The sequence below is a fragment of the Mustela nigripes genome, unplaced genomic scaffold (assembly GCF_022355385.1).
Source record: "Mustela nigripes isolate SB6536 unplaced genomic scaffold, MUSNIG.SB6536 HiC_scaffold_75, whole genome shotgun sequence".
NCBI classification, from domain to species: domain Eukaryota; kingdom Metazoa; phylum Chordata; class Mammalia; order Carnivora; family Mustelidae; genus Mustela; species Mustela nigripes.
Genome location: NW_026739490.1, coordinates 5,111,357 through 5,126,944, shown reverse-complemented (window position 1 = coordinate 5,126,944; position 15,588 = coordinate 5,111,357). Strand labels below are relative to the sequence as shown.

At 55.2% G+C, this 15,588-nt stretch overlaps 1 protein-coding gene across 5 annotated transcripts in view; it reads left to right on the top strand.

Annotated features, from left to right (window-relative positions):
- Positions 1–15,142, top strand: part of EBF4 (EBF family member 4) — a 57,652-nt gene extending 42,510 nt beyond the window's left edge. The window contains exons 8-18 of one of the 5 annotated variants that reach the window (XM_059386484.1): positions 5,901–5,982; positions 6,795–6,912; positions 7,000–7,133; positions 7,229–7,355; positions 8,954–9,042; positions 9,196–9,261; positions 9,363–9,540; positions 9,621–9,809; positions 12,352–12,549; positions 14,017–14,092; positions 14,352–14,441. In XM_059386484.1, coding sequence (XP_059242467.1) covers positions 5,901–5,982; positions 6,795–6,912; positions 7,000–7,133; positions 7,229–7,355; positions 8,954–9,042; positions 9,196–9,261; positions 9,363–9,540; positions 9,621–9,809; positions 12,352–12,549; positions 14,017–14,087 — 1,252 coding nt within the window. In that variant the 3' untranslated portion in view covers positions 14,088–14,092; positions 14,352–14,441. Of the gene's footprint in view, positions 1–5,900; positions 5,983–6,794; positions 7,134–7,228; positions 7,356–8,953; positions 9,043–9,195; positions 9,262–9,362; positions 9,541–9,620; positions 9,810–12,351; positions 12,550–14,016; positions 14,093–14,351 lie in introns of all 5 variants that reach the window. The other 4 variants (XR_009401540.1, XM_059386486.1, XM_059386485.1 and 1 more) reach the window with 4 other exon arrangements.
- The last annotated feature ends 446 nt before the right edge of the window (positions 15,143–15,588 follow it).

The following is a 15,588-nucleotide window of genomic DNA, read 5'->3' as shown; positions in this document are numbered from 1 at the left end:
GTTCCGTCGGACCGCGCTTGTGATCTATGCGTTCCTTCCCCCACTCTGGACAGTCCTGTGGTTGTGAGCATCCTTGGGCTTCATCCTGCTCTTTCATTTACTAACAGCTTTGTCTCTGGAAGTGGGAACGTGATTCCTGCTCTAAGGGAGTCTCCCGTGGGACATCAGGAGGGCAAACGTGGTGCAAAACTGTGACATGGTATCTTAGGATGAGATTCCAAGGAGCAGAGCTGGAGATGGGGGCACTCATGAAAGGGGTTTATTGGAGGAGAGCTCTGGGAGGAAAAAGAGGGAAACAGCAGCCACAGGAGCAGCTTAGCAAGGAGACAGTCTCCGCTGGAGTCTGGCACCAGCCTGAGCCCTTGGGGAGTTCTGGAATATGAAAAGCACAGGGAGTTGATCCCCCATGTGATGTCAGTCTGTCTTTGGCTGGGGGCTGCTGGCGAGGAGCTTACGCTTCTGGCTGAGGATAACTTGAGGGGATTTGGGGGAGCTGTGAGCCCTTTAACAGCCAAGGCCCACAGTGTTTGGGGGATGAGTAATCCAGCAGGCATCCCCCACCATGGTGCCTGGACACCGCTTTCCACCCCCTGAGAACCCAGAGTTTGCAAGTGGACTCCCATCACTCACCTCCACGTGTTGCTTCATGGAAAGCACAGTGCTGAAGGGCTTTCCTTATGAGGGGAGGGGTGACACCCCTGCGAAGTTACAATATACATCAGATGTTTGCACCAGAGTCACATTCAACCCAACATTTGCTTCCTTGGTAGGGATTATTCCATTGACAGGGAAGGTTCATTTCCATTTCATCTCGCGTTGTTTGTACAGGGAGGAATAAGAAGCATCTATAGGAACGACCAGGAAGGTGAAGCTACGTTCAGGACGCGGTAAGGGCAGGTGTGCGAGCGAACTGCTCTTACCTTTCGCTGAAATCATAGGCGCCTGAGGCATGATGCTTAACTACCTCCCTTGAATTGCCTTATTAGCTGGATGACCACAGCTCTTCCTCTGGTCTTGCATTAAACTTTTAATAATGGAAATGTTGAACATCTAGGCCAGAAGAGAATAATGAGCCACCAGTACCCTTCACTGAATTTCAACTCGGCTTGTCTTATGCAACTGGTCTTTAATCTTGGACACCTGCTCAGACTGAGAGCAGCAGTCACAACAGCCAAAGGCCTCCAATTAGGAGCAAGGGGTCCTGAGTCTCTTTTGCAACCTTGCTGCATTTGTGACCTTGGGGAAATGGCCACGAAATGGCTAAACATGTCCCGGTACAGCCTGCCTCTCGGGGCTCCTTTTGAATGAGGCTTGCTTGCCAGCCCCAGGGCTGGGGCAGGGTTGGACTTCGAGAGCCCCAATTAGAGGGAATTTTCCATGACTCTTGTCAGTATCCGTGGGTTCACGGAGTCCCGAGCTGGTATCCAGACTTTGGCCTTTGTGTGACTTTGTAGTGATGCTTACCCTTGGTTTCCTTATCTGTAGAGTGGGGATGATCGCCAATCTCCACCACCTCAGGGTTATGAGAGGATTAGACAAGGTAATGCCAACGGTGAGCTCAGCAGAGTTCCAGGCTCTTACTAAGTGCTTGAGAGATTAGGCCTGGATCACTTTTTACTTCTGCATGGGTGTAGTTTTGTATTTTCTTTGTAACTCATGCTTGTATTTTTAGTATTTTTCTTATAGTAATTCTAATGACCTAATGGCAGGTCCCTGGACTTCACCTCTCTCTTGCTCCTCTTCCTGTGAGGCTCAGATGAGGAGTCATGTCCTCTTAGAGCCTCATGGTCACCATGGGTCCGGACCTGGGCACAAGTCCTTCACTGACGCAGAGAGCATCCTAAAATGCTCACTCTCCTTGGGGATACTTAGGTCAACCAGGGCTGTGCACTTGACCAGGGTCCTGGGGTCGACCCCCACATCAGGCTCCCTGCTCACAGGGAACGTGCTTCTCCCTCTCCCGCTGCCTGTGCTCTCACTATCTCTGTCTCTCTCTCAAATAAATAAATAAAACCTTAAAAGAAAAAGTTGCCAAGGTAGCTACAAAGCTAGTTAATGTCTATAGAATGATACAATTACAAACTTCAGGGCAAATTTTTCTACCAAATAGAAAGTATTTACTTCTCCCCATGAAAACCATTTGCATCATATCATTTTCCTGCAAATTAGCACCACCTTTACAGAATCTAGACCCAATCAATACCAAATACAAGTCAAAGTTACATCCCCCTAGAGAATTAGACAAGACTTAGGTGGCTTTGGGAACATAATACTCTTGAGCAGCACTGTCCAATATAAATACGCAAGCCACAAGTGTAATTTTAAATTTTCACTAGTAGCCACATTTTAAAAACAAGAAAAGGAATTGGTAGCGGTAGCATTAATTGTGACAATATATTTTATTTAACTCAGTATATCTAAAATATTATTTCAACATGTAACCAATACAACAATGTTCCTAGTCACTATTTTATAGTCTGTGGGTTTTTTTTTTTTCTAAGTAAGTCATTGTAATTTGGTGTGTATTTTATACTCACATCTCAATTCAAACCACACTGCAAGGGCTCAATGCCACACGGAGCTAGTGGCTGATGTACTGGATAGTGTAGCTCTAGGAGGCATCAGAATCTCAAATTTAGGAGGCATCAGAATCACCTGGAAGCCTCATGAAAACACAGATGGCTGGGCCCCACTGGAAGCATTTCAGCTGGGTTAGGGGTAGGACCTGAAATTCTGCATTTCTAGCAAGTTCCCAGGTGCTACCATGGCTGCTGAGCCAGGAGGCACACTTTGAAAACCACTGTTCCAGGATGACTCGGAAAGGACTCCTCATCTTTGTGCCTTATTTTCCTCTTGTGGGTAATTTTTCTTAACACCCCTGAGGCTGGTGCAGATTCAGGGAGTACACCACAGTAGCAGCGGGGGCCCTGGGGACTGTTGGCATTGGCTCATCCCCATCTGGCTGGGAGCAGCCTCACGGCCCATCAGTGGGCAGTGACTAAGACAGCTGCTCTACCATCGCTGGTGTTGACTGAGTGCAGCTCTGAGCTAAAAGTTCAGGGGGAAAGACTCACCTTCGACACCACCAGGGAGGGCCCAGGCCTCGTGTGGCTAATTCTTCCTCAGCACCGCTGTGCACCAGGCAGAGATGTCCTGGGGCAGGTCTGCAGAGATGGAGGCACAGGCTGGACCCTGGGGCTCTAAGTGGGGGCACTTCCTGAAGTCGAGAATGGCCAGAAAAGGCCGGTCAGACAGGGAGTGGAACTGATACAGACCCAGAATAAATACCACCTGTGACTTATTTCTGGAAGTGAATGATACTGGAAAGAGAAAGGATGGGAAGACCTGCTGAGGAAAGGTTGAGGGGGCTCCCGGGAGGCAGGTGGGGGGACAAGCTGCCGCAAGAAAACAGCAGTGAGGCCGTGGGAGGTCAGAAATAGAGGATGTCCCAGAGGCTGTCCCCGGAAGACGCCTCAGGATATCAGCTGCTACTCTCCTGGTTCTCCTGGTGGCTGGAGATGGAGGTTAGAGATGTCACAAAGTGAGTCAGCACGCGGGCCAAAGTCCACATCTCGGGCCCTATCTCAGGAACCCTTCTTCTGGACCCTGGAGGTTTGGGAGTGGGATTGGGTGCAGTGGCCATGTGTGTGGATGTAAGGGAAGTGTATGTCACCTTTGGGACACTCATACGCTTGCATCATCTGTGATATCCAAGGGCTGGCATGAATGCCCCTGAGGACAGGGACTGTTCCTCTCCTGATGTTTGCCCTCCTCCTTCTAGCACCTTGTAAAGGACTGAGCCGATGAACGTTTAAGCGAAGTGGTCTGCACCACGTGTGATGGGGGTGTCTACATTTTATGTCATGTAAATGCGGGGTACACATAAAACAGTTAATGTAGACACGGGTGACACCATGAGGTGTCTCGCATGGATACTGGAAACCAGTACTGTGGCAGATTATGAGAGATAAATGGGCTGTCTGTACTGAACAGGTTTCTGTTGGGGAGCACTTGAGGTGACTGCACTTTGGGGTGACCTTATGGGTATGCAGGGCATCTACACTGGACTGGCTACTGTTTGGGGGCATGTAAGCTGTCTGCACTGCATTGTACCCAGTAAGGGTGAGTGTGGAGGGTCTACATGGTGGGTGTGCCCTGTTTGGGGTCTTATAAGTTAACCGCATCTCACAATCCTTCTCTGTAGGGGTGTATAGAAGGTCTACACTTCGTACGAGTATTTTGGCGGGCTGTGGATGTAAATGTGTGCAGATGTAGCATCCCTATAAAAAGGAAAACAAAGTGGGTTCCCAGAAGCGTATTCACTCCGTGGGGGGATATGACAGGCGGTCAGGTGTCAGCATTGTGGAGGACAAGAGGCCGGGCCTGGGCGGAGGCACATCTCAAGGAAAATGACTGGTTCTGACTCTCAGGAGGGACGGTCCTTTTGGACACCCGAGCCAGCCCTTGGGGACCTCCTCTTTGGGAATTTGCTTTTAAAACCAGTGACAAATCTTCCTCTGAATGTGAAGTTCATGCTTGTGGGCTTTGGAGGCCACTTTAGGGATTTAAGCTGGATATTCAGATTTGGGGTTCAAAACTAGGGGGTGGTTGTAAAATGAGGACATGCACTGGCAGAGCTCATGGAATGGCCCAGGAGGCAGGCCACGTGCCGGGCCCCCAGCACCTGCAGATGTTTGCCCTGCATGCCGCAGTTTGTAAAGGGCATCTCCCCGGATGCATGTGGGGTCCCAGGGGCGCAAAGGCAGAGAGTGATAGTATTTTGAGCTCACTAAGAGCACAGATCCGAAGTATTACGCTTGGTTGCCTCCCTGGTGGCTGGCAAGGCCGAGCCCCGCCCCCCAGCCAACTGCAAGGACCAGAGGACCAACTGCTCATGTGCTTGTCTAAAAACCAGTCTCATCACTGCACATACTGTGCTTTTTTCCAATTACCATATGTGAAAAGAAGGTATTCCTTGTGCATCTGTCCAGTGTGTCTGACGGGTACACCGCGTGTGTGTGATGGGCATAGGCTCTGTCTGATGAGGTTATCACTGTGTGTATATTGGGGTGTACAGTACATGCATGGGAGATCTGTTTGGGCAGGATGTGCCGTGGCAGGGAGCCTGCTATGTGTGAGCAAGATTTGTGCACAAGAGGGCTGTGTTGGGGTGTGGGGCGGGGGACGGGTGGAATCTGCTGAGAAGGAGGAAAGGCGATCTACTTGCTATTTGTGATGACTGGACGGCATTTGCCATGACTGTATTTTGGGTAATCATATACAACATAAAGTGGTATATTAATAGATATACTCTTTCTGTGCATATACTGTATGAGATGGGCATACGCTGCACATATGGGTATAGACTCTGTGTGGGGGTAGTATACCATATGGGTACGATGACTATAGCCTCTATGTGGACTATGTATTGTGTATGCTCTGTGAAGGGTATACACAGTGCGTGATGGCTGTATTTTGTGAGTGATCATATATAAGGCATATACGGTATATAGGATGGATGTATTATTACGAGTATACACTGTGTGGGAGCTATGTGTGAGCAAGATTTGTGCACAAGAGGGCTGTGGGAGTATACACTGTGTGGGAGATCGTATACTCGGGAGGAGGGGTATGCTGTGTGATGTGGGTGCACAGCACGTGTGATGCACACATAGTATGCCACATGGTGTGGGATAGTTGTTGGGAAGGGCCTCCCTGGTGTGTATCAGGCATCCTGTGCAGAGACAGCAGGTTGTGGGAATAGGAGGCGTGCAACTGGTGTGAGCAGGCAGAGGGGAGTCGCCATTGCTGGGGAGGGGCATGGAGGCAAGCCATTAGATCTTCGTCCGTTTCCAGACCCCCTACCCCAGCCCTTGAACTCTCCTACCACACTGTTTCAGGTTCTTCCTCAAGTTCTTCCTCAAGTGCAACCAGAACTGCCTAAAGAATGCAGGGAATCCCCGAGACATGCGCCGCTTCCAGGTGGGCCTGGGAGAGGGGTCCCCTTGCAAACCCAGCCCTTCCTGATGGGGTGAGTGGGGAAGGCTGTGGTCCTGCCACCCCGGGGAAAGCCCCAGGGCAGCTCTCTGCCCAACCCTGTGCTTTAGGGCCCAGTGCCTGCTGGGGGTGGGGCAGTTCCATCTCAGCTTATGCTGGCTGCCAAGGGAGGCTTCATTAGAGTCCCACTTAAGGAGATGCTAATTGTGACATTTTTACATGATTAACGACCCAGCTAATTTGCATAGCGTGAAGCAGAGAGCAGCTGCCCTTAGTACATCCCCAACCTGCACACCCCTCTCAGGGAAGGGTGGGAGGGAGAGAAGGAGGCAGCCCCAGTTTCCTCCCAAGGGCGGGGGCTCCCGCTGATGGTTTCTCAGGCTGAGGCTGCCTCCCCCCACTCTCACTCCCACTTGCCTAAGACACATTCCTGCCTTGGAGCCTTGAGGATACAGTGCAGGATGCAGGTATGTCCCCAAAATAGTAGCCATTCTGCCCAAGGAGCCAGCAATTTTTTCAGGACTCTGGATTTTTCTAGTTCCTGGCGATCACTTCCCCTGGGCAGCCCTAGACAGTGCATCTGGGCTGTCACTTGACCTAGCTGCCTGTCCCCCCCAACCTCCCCTTCTATGAGTTCAGCCCCTGGGGGAATCTCTTTCCCACACCCATGATTCTGAGCTCCAACCGCCAGCCACCCTGGCCAAGTTCTTCAGAATTGCCCAGAATTCTGCTGGCCTTGGCAGCCTGCAGGGGGCCCCTGAGGGCCTAAGCCAGGCGGGCTTCCGCTCTCCTTGCAGGTGGTGGTATCCACGACAGTGAGTGTGGACGGACACGTGCTGGCCGTGTCCGACAACATGTTTGTGCACAACAACTCCAAGCATGGTCGCAGGGCGCGCCGGCTGGACCCCTCTGAAGGTCAGGACCCCCGGCCCTTGGGCCCAGCCAGCCCCCAGTCCCATCCTTGGTACAGGCCCCTGACCTGTCTCTTCTCCTGCCTGGCAGCTGCCACCCCCTGTATCAAGGCCATCAGCCCCGGGGAGGGCTGGACCACAGGAGGCGCCACCGTCATTGTCATCGGTGACAATTTCTTCGACGGATTGCAGGTCGTGTTCGGGAACGTGCTCGTGTGGAGCGAGGTGGGCCACCCCCGTCAGTCTCCCTTGGGGCCTCGCGGCTGGGCCCTCCCCTCGCCCCGGGCTGGAACCCGCAGGCCTCCCCTCTCCCCTCGCAGCTCATCACGCCCCACGCCATACGGGTTCAGACGCCCCCGCGGCACATTCCCGGGGTGGTGGAGGTGACCCTGTCCTACAAGTCCAAGCAATTTTGCAAGGGAGCCCCCGGCCGTTTTGTCTACACAGGTAAGGAGTCAGGCGGGGGACAGGGGTTGGGGGCAGAGAGGCCTAGGGTTGCTGGAAGGAGCCCCACCCGGTGCCCCAGAACCTGGGTCTCTGAGTTAGCCAGTATCTCAAGTTGGCCGCTGGATCCCTTGACCTCTCCTCCTTCGCTGAGCTTCTCCGTTTCTCTCTTTTCGGCCTGACTCCTCAGTCCCCTCCCAGGCTCGAGTCTCCACCCTGCCGGACTTCCTCCTTGCCTATGGTCCTCCTCGCCAGGGCACTCTTCACTCTTCACCCTCACAAATCCCCCCCACCGCACACACACACACTCCCCAGGGTCTAGAATATCTCCCAGCGGCGGCACATCTGTTTCAAAGATTCTCCAAAATGGGCTCGATGCTCCCTAATCTACCCTCGGTCTCTTGGTTTCCCAAGCCACCCCAGTCTTCCCTCTGTATGGGCATAAACAGGTGAGCGGGCACTTGCGCGGGCACGCACACGTGTGTACACATACACACACATGCGCGCGCACACACACACAGCCCCTGCAGAAAGCCAGGGCGAGAAGTTAATAGAGACTGGAGTATAGAATACCCCATCCCCTCTGTGACCACTGGCCAGGACCCTCTCCACCTTCCTTCTCCTGCCCTGCCCCAGCCACCCACTTGTCCCCATCCTACTCTCCACAGATAATCTCCTAGCCCTTCCCTGCACCGCACCAGACAATCGGTAGCGATCCTAACTTACTGGTAGGGAGTTGCAGTCTAAGGGGGTGTGGGTGGGGTGGCTGGAGCTGGGAACAAAGCGTGAGGTGGGTGAAGTTACAGGTGGAGGGGAGGGAAGGACCTCTAGGAGGCAGTGTGGGCTTAACAGAGCTAAGCTGAGACTGCAGTGATGAATACGGAGGTAGAGCTGGGAAAGAAAAGGCAGTCCTGGAGAAGGAATGGCAAATGCAAAGACCTGGGAATGAGTGCTTTCCCTGTCCTGGGAAACAGAAGGAAATTCACTAAATCTGGAGTTGGTTGTGAAGAAAATGGGTAGGGCTTTGAGGCTTGGTGAGTTGGTCCAGACCCTCCTGGAGAAGGAGGTCATGGGGATGCCTAGTCAGGAGTCTGCCCCCTGGCCCGCAGAGCCCTGGATGTGGGCCACAGTCCCTTCCCAGGGGCCCACACACACTTCTAACGGCCAGATACTGCTGGGAGCCCACCTGATTGGTGATAAATGGAGACTGTTGGAGTTTTTAACTTTTGTAATTAATATGTTACTCCTGATCATGCAGACAGAAAGCTCTCCCTCCAGTCCTACCCCTAGGAATATAGAAACTAATATGTCTATATGGTTGCCCTTTTTTCGAACCACAGATGGGATGGTATAGTGCTTGTGTGTTAATGCCAAGCACCTGGCACAGGGCCCGGCTCAGTAAATATCTGTTGAATCAATGAGCAAAGAAAGGAACAGAGAACACGCAGCGAACCGAATCTCGCTGACCCGTGCGTGCCGAGAGTTTGGGGCTGGGCTGGTTGAAGGGGGTCTGTAGCGAGGCTCCCAGATTGGTTGCTGGCGGGCTTGGCCCTGCAGCAGGCGCTGGGAGGGGGTCCTCCAAACGGCGCCCTTTCCCCCAGCCCTGAATGAGCCCACCATTGACTATGGATTCCAGAGGCTACAGAAAGCCATCCCCAGACACCCCGGAGATCCCGAGAGGCTGCCCAAGGTACTCAGAGGAGCGTGGGGACGGGGATGAGGGTGACCTGTGGTCCCCGGCGGGGGGGTGTTGGCGGGGGTGAAGAGGCAGAGGGGACCCCGGGCCCCTCGGCCGCCCCGCGGGGCTGGCCCTCCGTCCTGCTGTCTCCTCCCCCGCCCCCAGGAAGTGCTGTTGAAGCGGGCGGCCGACTTGGCGGAGGCCCTGTACGGAGTGCCCAGCAGCAACCAGGTATGGCGCCTCCGCCTGCCTCCTCGCGCCGCCAGGCCGGGGACTGTCCCCCTCCCGGCGCCTGCGGCTGCCCCGGCCATGCCCCGCTCTTGTCTTCGCAGGAGCTCCTCCTGAAGCGCGCGGCCGACGTGGCCGAGGCTCTGTACAGCGCCCCACGCGCGCCTGCGCCGCTCGGACCCCTGGCCCCGAGCCACCCGCACCCCGCCGTCGTGGGCATCAACGCCTTTAGCAGCCCGCTGGCCATCGCCGTCGGGGACGCCACGCCGGGCCCGGAGCCGGGTGCGTCCCGCTGCCCCAGCGCGCGCGGCTCCCCACCCCGCGCCCGCCCTTGCTGCGCGCCTGACCACCCTCTCCCGCAGGCTACGCGCGCAGCTGTGGCAGCGCGTCCCCGCGCGGGTTCGCGCCCAGCCCCGGCTCTCAGCAGAGCAGCTACGGCAGCGGCCTCGGTGCGGGCCTCGGCGGCTACGGGACACCGGGCGTGGCCGGCCTAGGCGTGCCCGGGTCCCCTAGCTTCCTCAATGGCTCCACGGCCACCTCGCCCTTCGCCAGTGAGTGTCCCCGGCCCGGAGAGCTGCATGGGGCTCGGTCCTGCCCCCTCCCAGCCCAGGGTGGGTGGGGGGCTTCCGGCGACTTTCTCACCACAGTCGTGTGACCTGCCTCTGCTGTTGGAGGCCTGTCCCTCAAGCCCACCCTTCGGCAGGATCCCGGACCCTGGGGCCGGGACAGTTCTCGCACCTTTAGTCTCTTTGCCGATTTCAGCTGCATACCTAGTTTCTAGCCCTCCTCTCCTTCTGAAAGGGGCCTTAACCGGGCGCCGGGGTATCCAGATGAAACCTGGTGGATCGCCACCTTTCCGTCTTACGCCAGGACTTTGGGGGGAGGCTGGCGCCCCCTGCCGGAGGCCCTAGGGAACTAATGGCTCAGACCAAATGGGTTTCTACCTGTCTGGGGGACGGGTGGGGAAACAGGACTGGTGGGAAGATGTGGCCCCCTGCAGTCAGCTAGGGAAGAGCAAAGGAAGTCCGTGTGGTCGGACAGCTGGATTCAGGATTTGAAAGCCCAAGTCAGGAGCTGTCATTTAGCAAGTTACTTTATTTCTTTCAGCTTCAGTTTCTTGTCTGTAAAATTAGATCAGTGTCCCCCTGCCTAGGGTGTTCTCAGATCTGAATGCGCCACTGTGCGTGAAATGCCCAGACTTAGAAAGGGTGCATGATTTCACATCCTGGGTACTGCTCTTCCTGGCTGTGGGCTTGAGCCTGACTCTCTCCTGGTGGTCTGGGCTCAGCTTCTGGGACCCAAAACCCCATATTCCCGTGTTTACACAGGCCATGAACCTCTGCTGTCTCTACCTAAACCCCTGTGTCTCCTGGCTCTCTGCTCAGGCCAGACTCCTCTTCTTCCACTTCCATCAGATTGGAACAGCATTCTTAAAGATTCTGAGTGCCCCTTGAATTCTAAACTGGTGGGGTCTAGACTACTAACCCCTCTCTTCCATCACACACACAGTGCAGTCAGAAGTGGGGAACCTACACAGCCACCCCATCTGGGATCTCCCTGTTCAGCCAGAGAATCAAGAATTCTAAAGTGGCTTGAGCCCTGCTTCCAGCATCAGTTGGGAACCCTGCACTTACCTAAGTGTCAGTCCCATCTCATAACCAGGTCTTACCCACGTCCCCATCCATTCCCTGTGTTCTTCTCATTGAGTTGGCCAGGAGATGCCTGAAATGACATCTGTCTGCTTGGGCCTCCTTTTGGTTTTCTGCTTTGGCCACCAGCAACTCCCAGTTGGACCCACAAATCCCAGTACTACCCAAGCTACAATATGTGGCTGTGAGCTCCCAGCTTTGAAAGATACAGTACACTTTCTGACATTCGTCTCCAGCCCTCCTCAGAGCTCCATGATCCTCATCCATTAGCTGTGAGCACTGTCTTTGGGAGTGGGTGCTCCATGAGGCTGAGAACATTAATTTGGAAAAGGGGTAGCTGTTGAAGGCATCACTTTATCCAAGGGGAATTGGAGGTGGTGTGCTCTGATGCCAAAGGCAGCCTTCTCGAGCCATTGGTTTCTTTCAGAAATCGCCCACCTCATGCCAGCTGCTTGGACAGCACTCAAATCACAGCCTTATTTGTATTCAGAAGAGAAAGACAGGGAAAAGGGTTTCGATGAGAATGTAGAAAGGAGGATCCAGAAGGGCCCAAAGCCCTAGAAGAGGAGGCCGCAGGAAGGAAGGGCAGCCAGAGCCTGGTTGCAGGAGGCTCCCTGGCTATTCTCAGAGGAGCGGTGAACAGCCCTAGGTGCCCAGGAGGTCTCAAATAGGAAGATGCAAGGATGTGGATTTCTGTGTTTTTGCTTAAACTTGACTGGCTGGAGGAGGGAGATATAGGAGGCCTCCAGGCCCTGGCTAGGGGTGACAAGGACCTGTGTTAAGCTGGCAGAGAACAGAGTGCCCAGTGCGGTGTGTGGGGAAGGTTGGTAAGGGAAACATATGTGTGGAGGAAGTTAGGGTACTTGTGTGAGTTAAGATCCTGGGCAACAACACCATATAACAGGAAGCTGTGCGTATCCCCCCAAACATCCCTGATCCCTTGCCCCTGCTCTGCTATGAACACTGATCTTTGACTCTAACATTGTTACCCCAACACCCAGAATGTTCCTTAGCATCTTGGAATCCCAGCTGCTTTCAGCAGGAACCCTGACCTGTTCTATTCCATCTATTCCATGTCGTTCACTTTTCAGGGCACCTCCCAATATTTGGTTTTGTTGCGTGTTCTGCTATTGCTTTGATTTTGACCTAGTCTGGCCCTGGTGTTTGCAGCCCCAAGAAAGGGTCTGCCCCCAGAAGGCAGTTACCGGCCCAGGACCCCAGGGCCTCCTAGTCTGCCTCTATACCCTGCCCAATACTGGTCTCTCCAGGACCCTCACTGCAGCCCCCTAGTGAGGTCTGAGCCTGGTGCCTGGGTCAGCAGCCCCCCTGGGGCCCAGTGCCCAAGCCAGGGCTCCAACTGAGCTGCTCACTCTGGTGCTGTCTCCCTGTTGTGTCTCCCATCGCCTTCCCTGCTGCGCCTGCCCCTCCCTGCCCCGCCCCGGAGTCATGCCCTCTAGCCCCCCGCTGGCCGCTGCCTCCTCCATGTCCCTCCCGGCCGCTGCCCCCACCACCAGCGTCTTCTCCTTCTCGCCTGTCAACATGATCTCCGCTGTCAAACAGAGGAGCGCCTTCGCCCCTGTGCTGCGCCCACCCAGCTCCCCACCCCAGGCCTGCCCGAGAGCCCACGGAGAGGGACTTCCAGGTGGGTGACCTGTGCTGCCCTGCTATGGTCCGGTGGAGCAGCTAGGCTTCAGGGGCTCACTCCATTCACATGTCACCAGAGCCTCAGGCTGGTTGGCCAGGTGTCTCTGGAGGATGTAGAGCAGGGAGCTCTGCGGGAGTCCCGGGGTGTCCATCTGGCTCCTACCTCCCTGGTCCCCATCGCTTTGGGTGATCACCACTCCAGAGACTGTCCATTGGCCCCTTGACCAAGGAGAAGACTGGAATCCTGTTAGAGAAGGGCTGGAAAGCACTCCAAGGCCCCATCCCCACCTGGTTGAGCCCAGAGCAAAGATCCTCCACTCAGAGCTCGAGAGACCCCACACAGGCTGCAGGCCTTTGACCTGGGCCTCCCAGCATGTGTGGGAAGGTAGTAGGCACCCTTGTGGGGGTCTGGATCACTGAGCGGGTGGAAGGGGACTGACTTTAGATGAGGTGTAACCCAGCTCCCACTTCCCCACTTATGGGTGTAGAACTGAGACGATGTTACCCCAGCCACATGCCATTAGTGAAATGGTGGTCATGTGTCAGTTATTGATCTCTTTCAGGTCCACATCCAACTTAGCAAAGCCTGGGCCCTATACCAGGGGTATAGAGTGAGTCAGGGAGTCACCTGCCCTCGAATAAGATGACTCTTAGGGTGGGTTCATTAGGTGATTTCAAAGGACGCACAGTCTTTTGGTCTTTGGATTTGTTTGGGTTTTTTTTTTTTTTTTTTGCCTTGTTTCCAAGTTTTGATAGTTATTCTTTTTTTTTTTAAGATTTTTTATTTTTTTTATTTGACAGAGAGACATCACAAGTAGGCAGAGAGGCAGGCAGAGAGAGAGAGAGGAGGAAGCAGGCTCTCCCTGAGCAGAGAGCCCGATGCGGGACTCAATCCCAGGACCCTGAGATCATGACCTGAGCCGAAGGCAGCGGCTTAACCCACTGAGCCACCCAGGCGCCCTGGATAATTATTCTTAACCTGAGTGTGTCTGGAGCTTCAAATATGAGTTTTGGGGAGCAGGGAGCCACTGATGTCTCCCACCAGCAGAGAAAACCGGTGCGGGGCAGAGGTTTCGGCAGGGGAGGGGAGGATGGAAGTGATGAATTTTGTGGATGTCTGGGAAGGAGACATGCCCCTGCTGCATGAGGGGGGTCCATTCTCCAAGATGCTGACCTTTTTTCTGACTTGGTACTCTGTTTCCTCTCCCTGCGGAGGAAGCAGGGCTGGAAAGTGGAGCCCAGAGTCACCTCTTTTCGGTAAGGGAGTTAGGCAGGCAAGGGCCTGGGGCTGCACCTAAGAGGTCCGAGGGGTTCGCCTCACCTAACTGTCTGCCAGGAACAGGAACAGCCCAGCACCTGCCAGGCTCCCTGTAGCTCTGCGTGCTGTCTCCCGCCCAGAGGCACACAGGCAGAGAAGGTCCCCAGGCTGCACGGAGCTTATGGTTCCTGTCTTTGCTTACCACAGACCAGCCTTTTGAGGATTCCGACAAGTTCCACTCTTCAGCCCGGGGGCTTCAGGGCCTGGCATACTCCTAATCATGGTAGGTCTCCAGCTGGGCCTTGCTTCCTCCCCTGGCCCTGCGGAGACTGCAGGAGACTCTGCGGAAGACGTTACCCAGGGTGGGGCCCTGGGGTCCAATTCTCTCTCTCCAGGGCTTGTCTAGACAGCTGTAAGGGCCACACAGCCAGCTCCCCCTCCCCACCCCAGTGGCCCAAGCTGAACAGGCAGAGAGAAGGGGTTTCCTGTCCCCTTACAGCCAGCCTTTTTCCAGAACTTTCTTGTCTCCCTCTCCCCACCAGGTCTGCCAGTGTTGCCCCCACTGAACCCGGACTGGAGGTTCCTCTGGGATACACACTCACGTCCTGGATGGCAGCACAGACAGACGCTGAGCCAGGGCTTCGGGCGGACATCCACCCAAAGGCCTGAACAGGCCACCCTGTGCTTGAGGCCTCCAGTCCCACAGGCTTCTCTCACCTCCCTTCCTCGGGGCTGGTCGGAAGCCTTAGCACTGTGCTGATGCTCTCAGCAGGAGAGCATCCCAGGGGGGTCCCGGGATGCTGGGTTTTCCTCACTGGGTCAGTTCCTCTGGAAGAGATGGACCTTGTGCAGACCGGACCATCAGGCGACAGGAGCAGGGGATGGGGACCATGGGGAAGAGGACAGCTCAGGGAGAAGTGGCCTGGGGAGGTCCTGTTTGTATCTGACCCATCTCAGCTGGCCCAGCATCCCGACCTTGCTCCAGGGCAAGAGGTAGTGCCCAGCAGCCTCCCAAGGCCTGCCCAGGCTCCCATGGAGCTTCCAATGGCTGCTCGATCCCTGTGGCTGCCCCCTCCGAGGCCCGCACACTCATGCTTCCCACATATGAATCCCACCAGGGGCTTTGGGCATGGAGTGTGCAGAAGAGGGAGTGCCAAGGCCCCTAAATGGTGGGTCTTCCTCCCAATGGCTATCTTATGGACTCTGGCCCCACTCACATATGACTCTGGCTGGCCCCATAGTACCATGGAATTGGCCTAGCTGCCACTGGCCTCACATTCTGCTCTGCTGAGGTTGGAGAAAACAGAACAATAAACACAGCTGCAGGTGGCCACCTGGCCTCTCTGGCCTGCTTCCTTGGCGTGGGTCTTCTTTTCTCAGTGGTTCTGCTGTTCTCCTGGGGCCCCTCCCAGTCATGCCCCTGGGTGGCCTTCTCACACATCAGGCTTTTTCAACAGCCCCAGAGTTCAGCTGAGCAAGGATTACTTGCCCCACATCTGCTCGCAAGGACCATTGCGGGTGGTGGGCAAGCTAGCAGGCCTGGGGTCCCAGGACGTGGGCTCCACCCCAGGAGCTTAGACTGGGAGCATAGTCTGGCCACAGAGGACTCCATCCCCCAGCTGCTGTCTGGCCAGGCCAAGGCAGGGGTTGTCAGAAGACTGCCCAGGAACAAGAACGGCACAAACAAAGCGCCACTCGGTTACACAGAGGCTCAGAAAAGAGATCCACTCTGAACGAAGGTCATGGGGCCAAGGTAGGTCAGGGTAGGCTTTTGGCCCT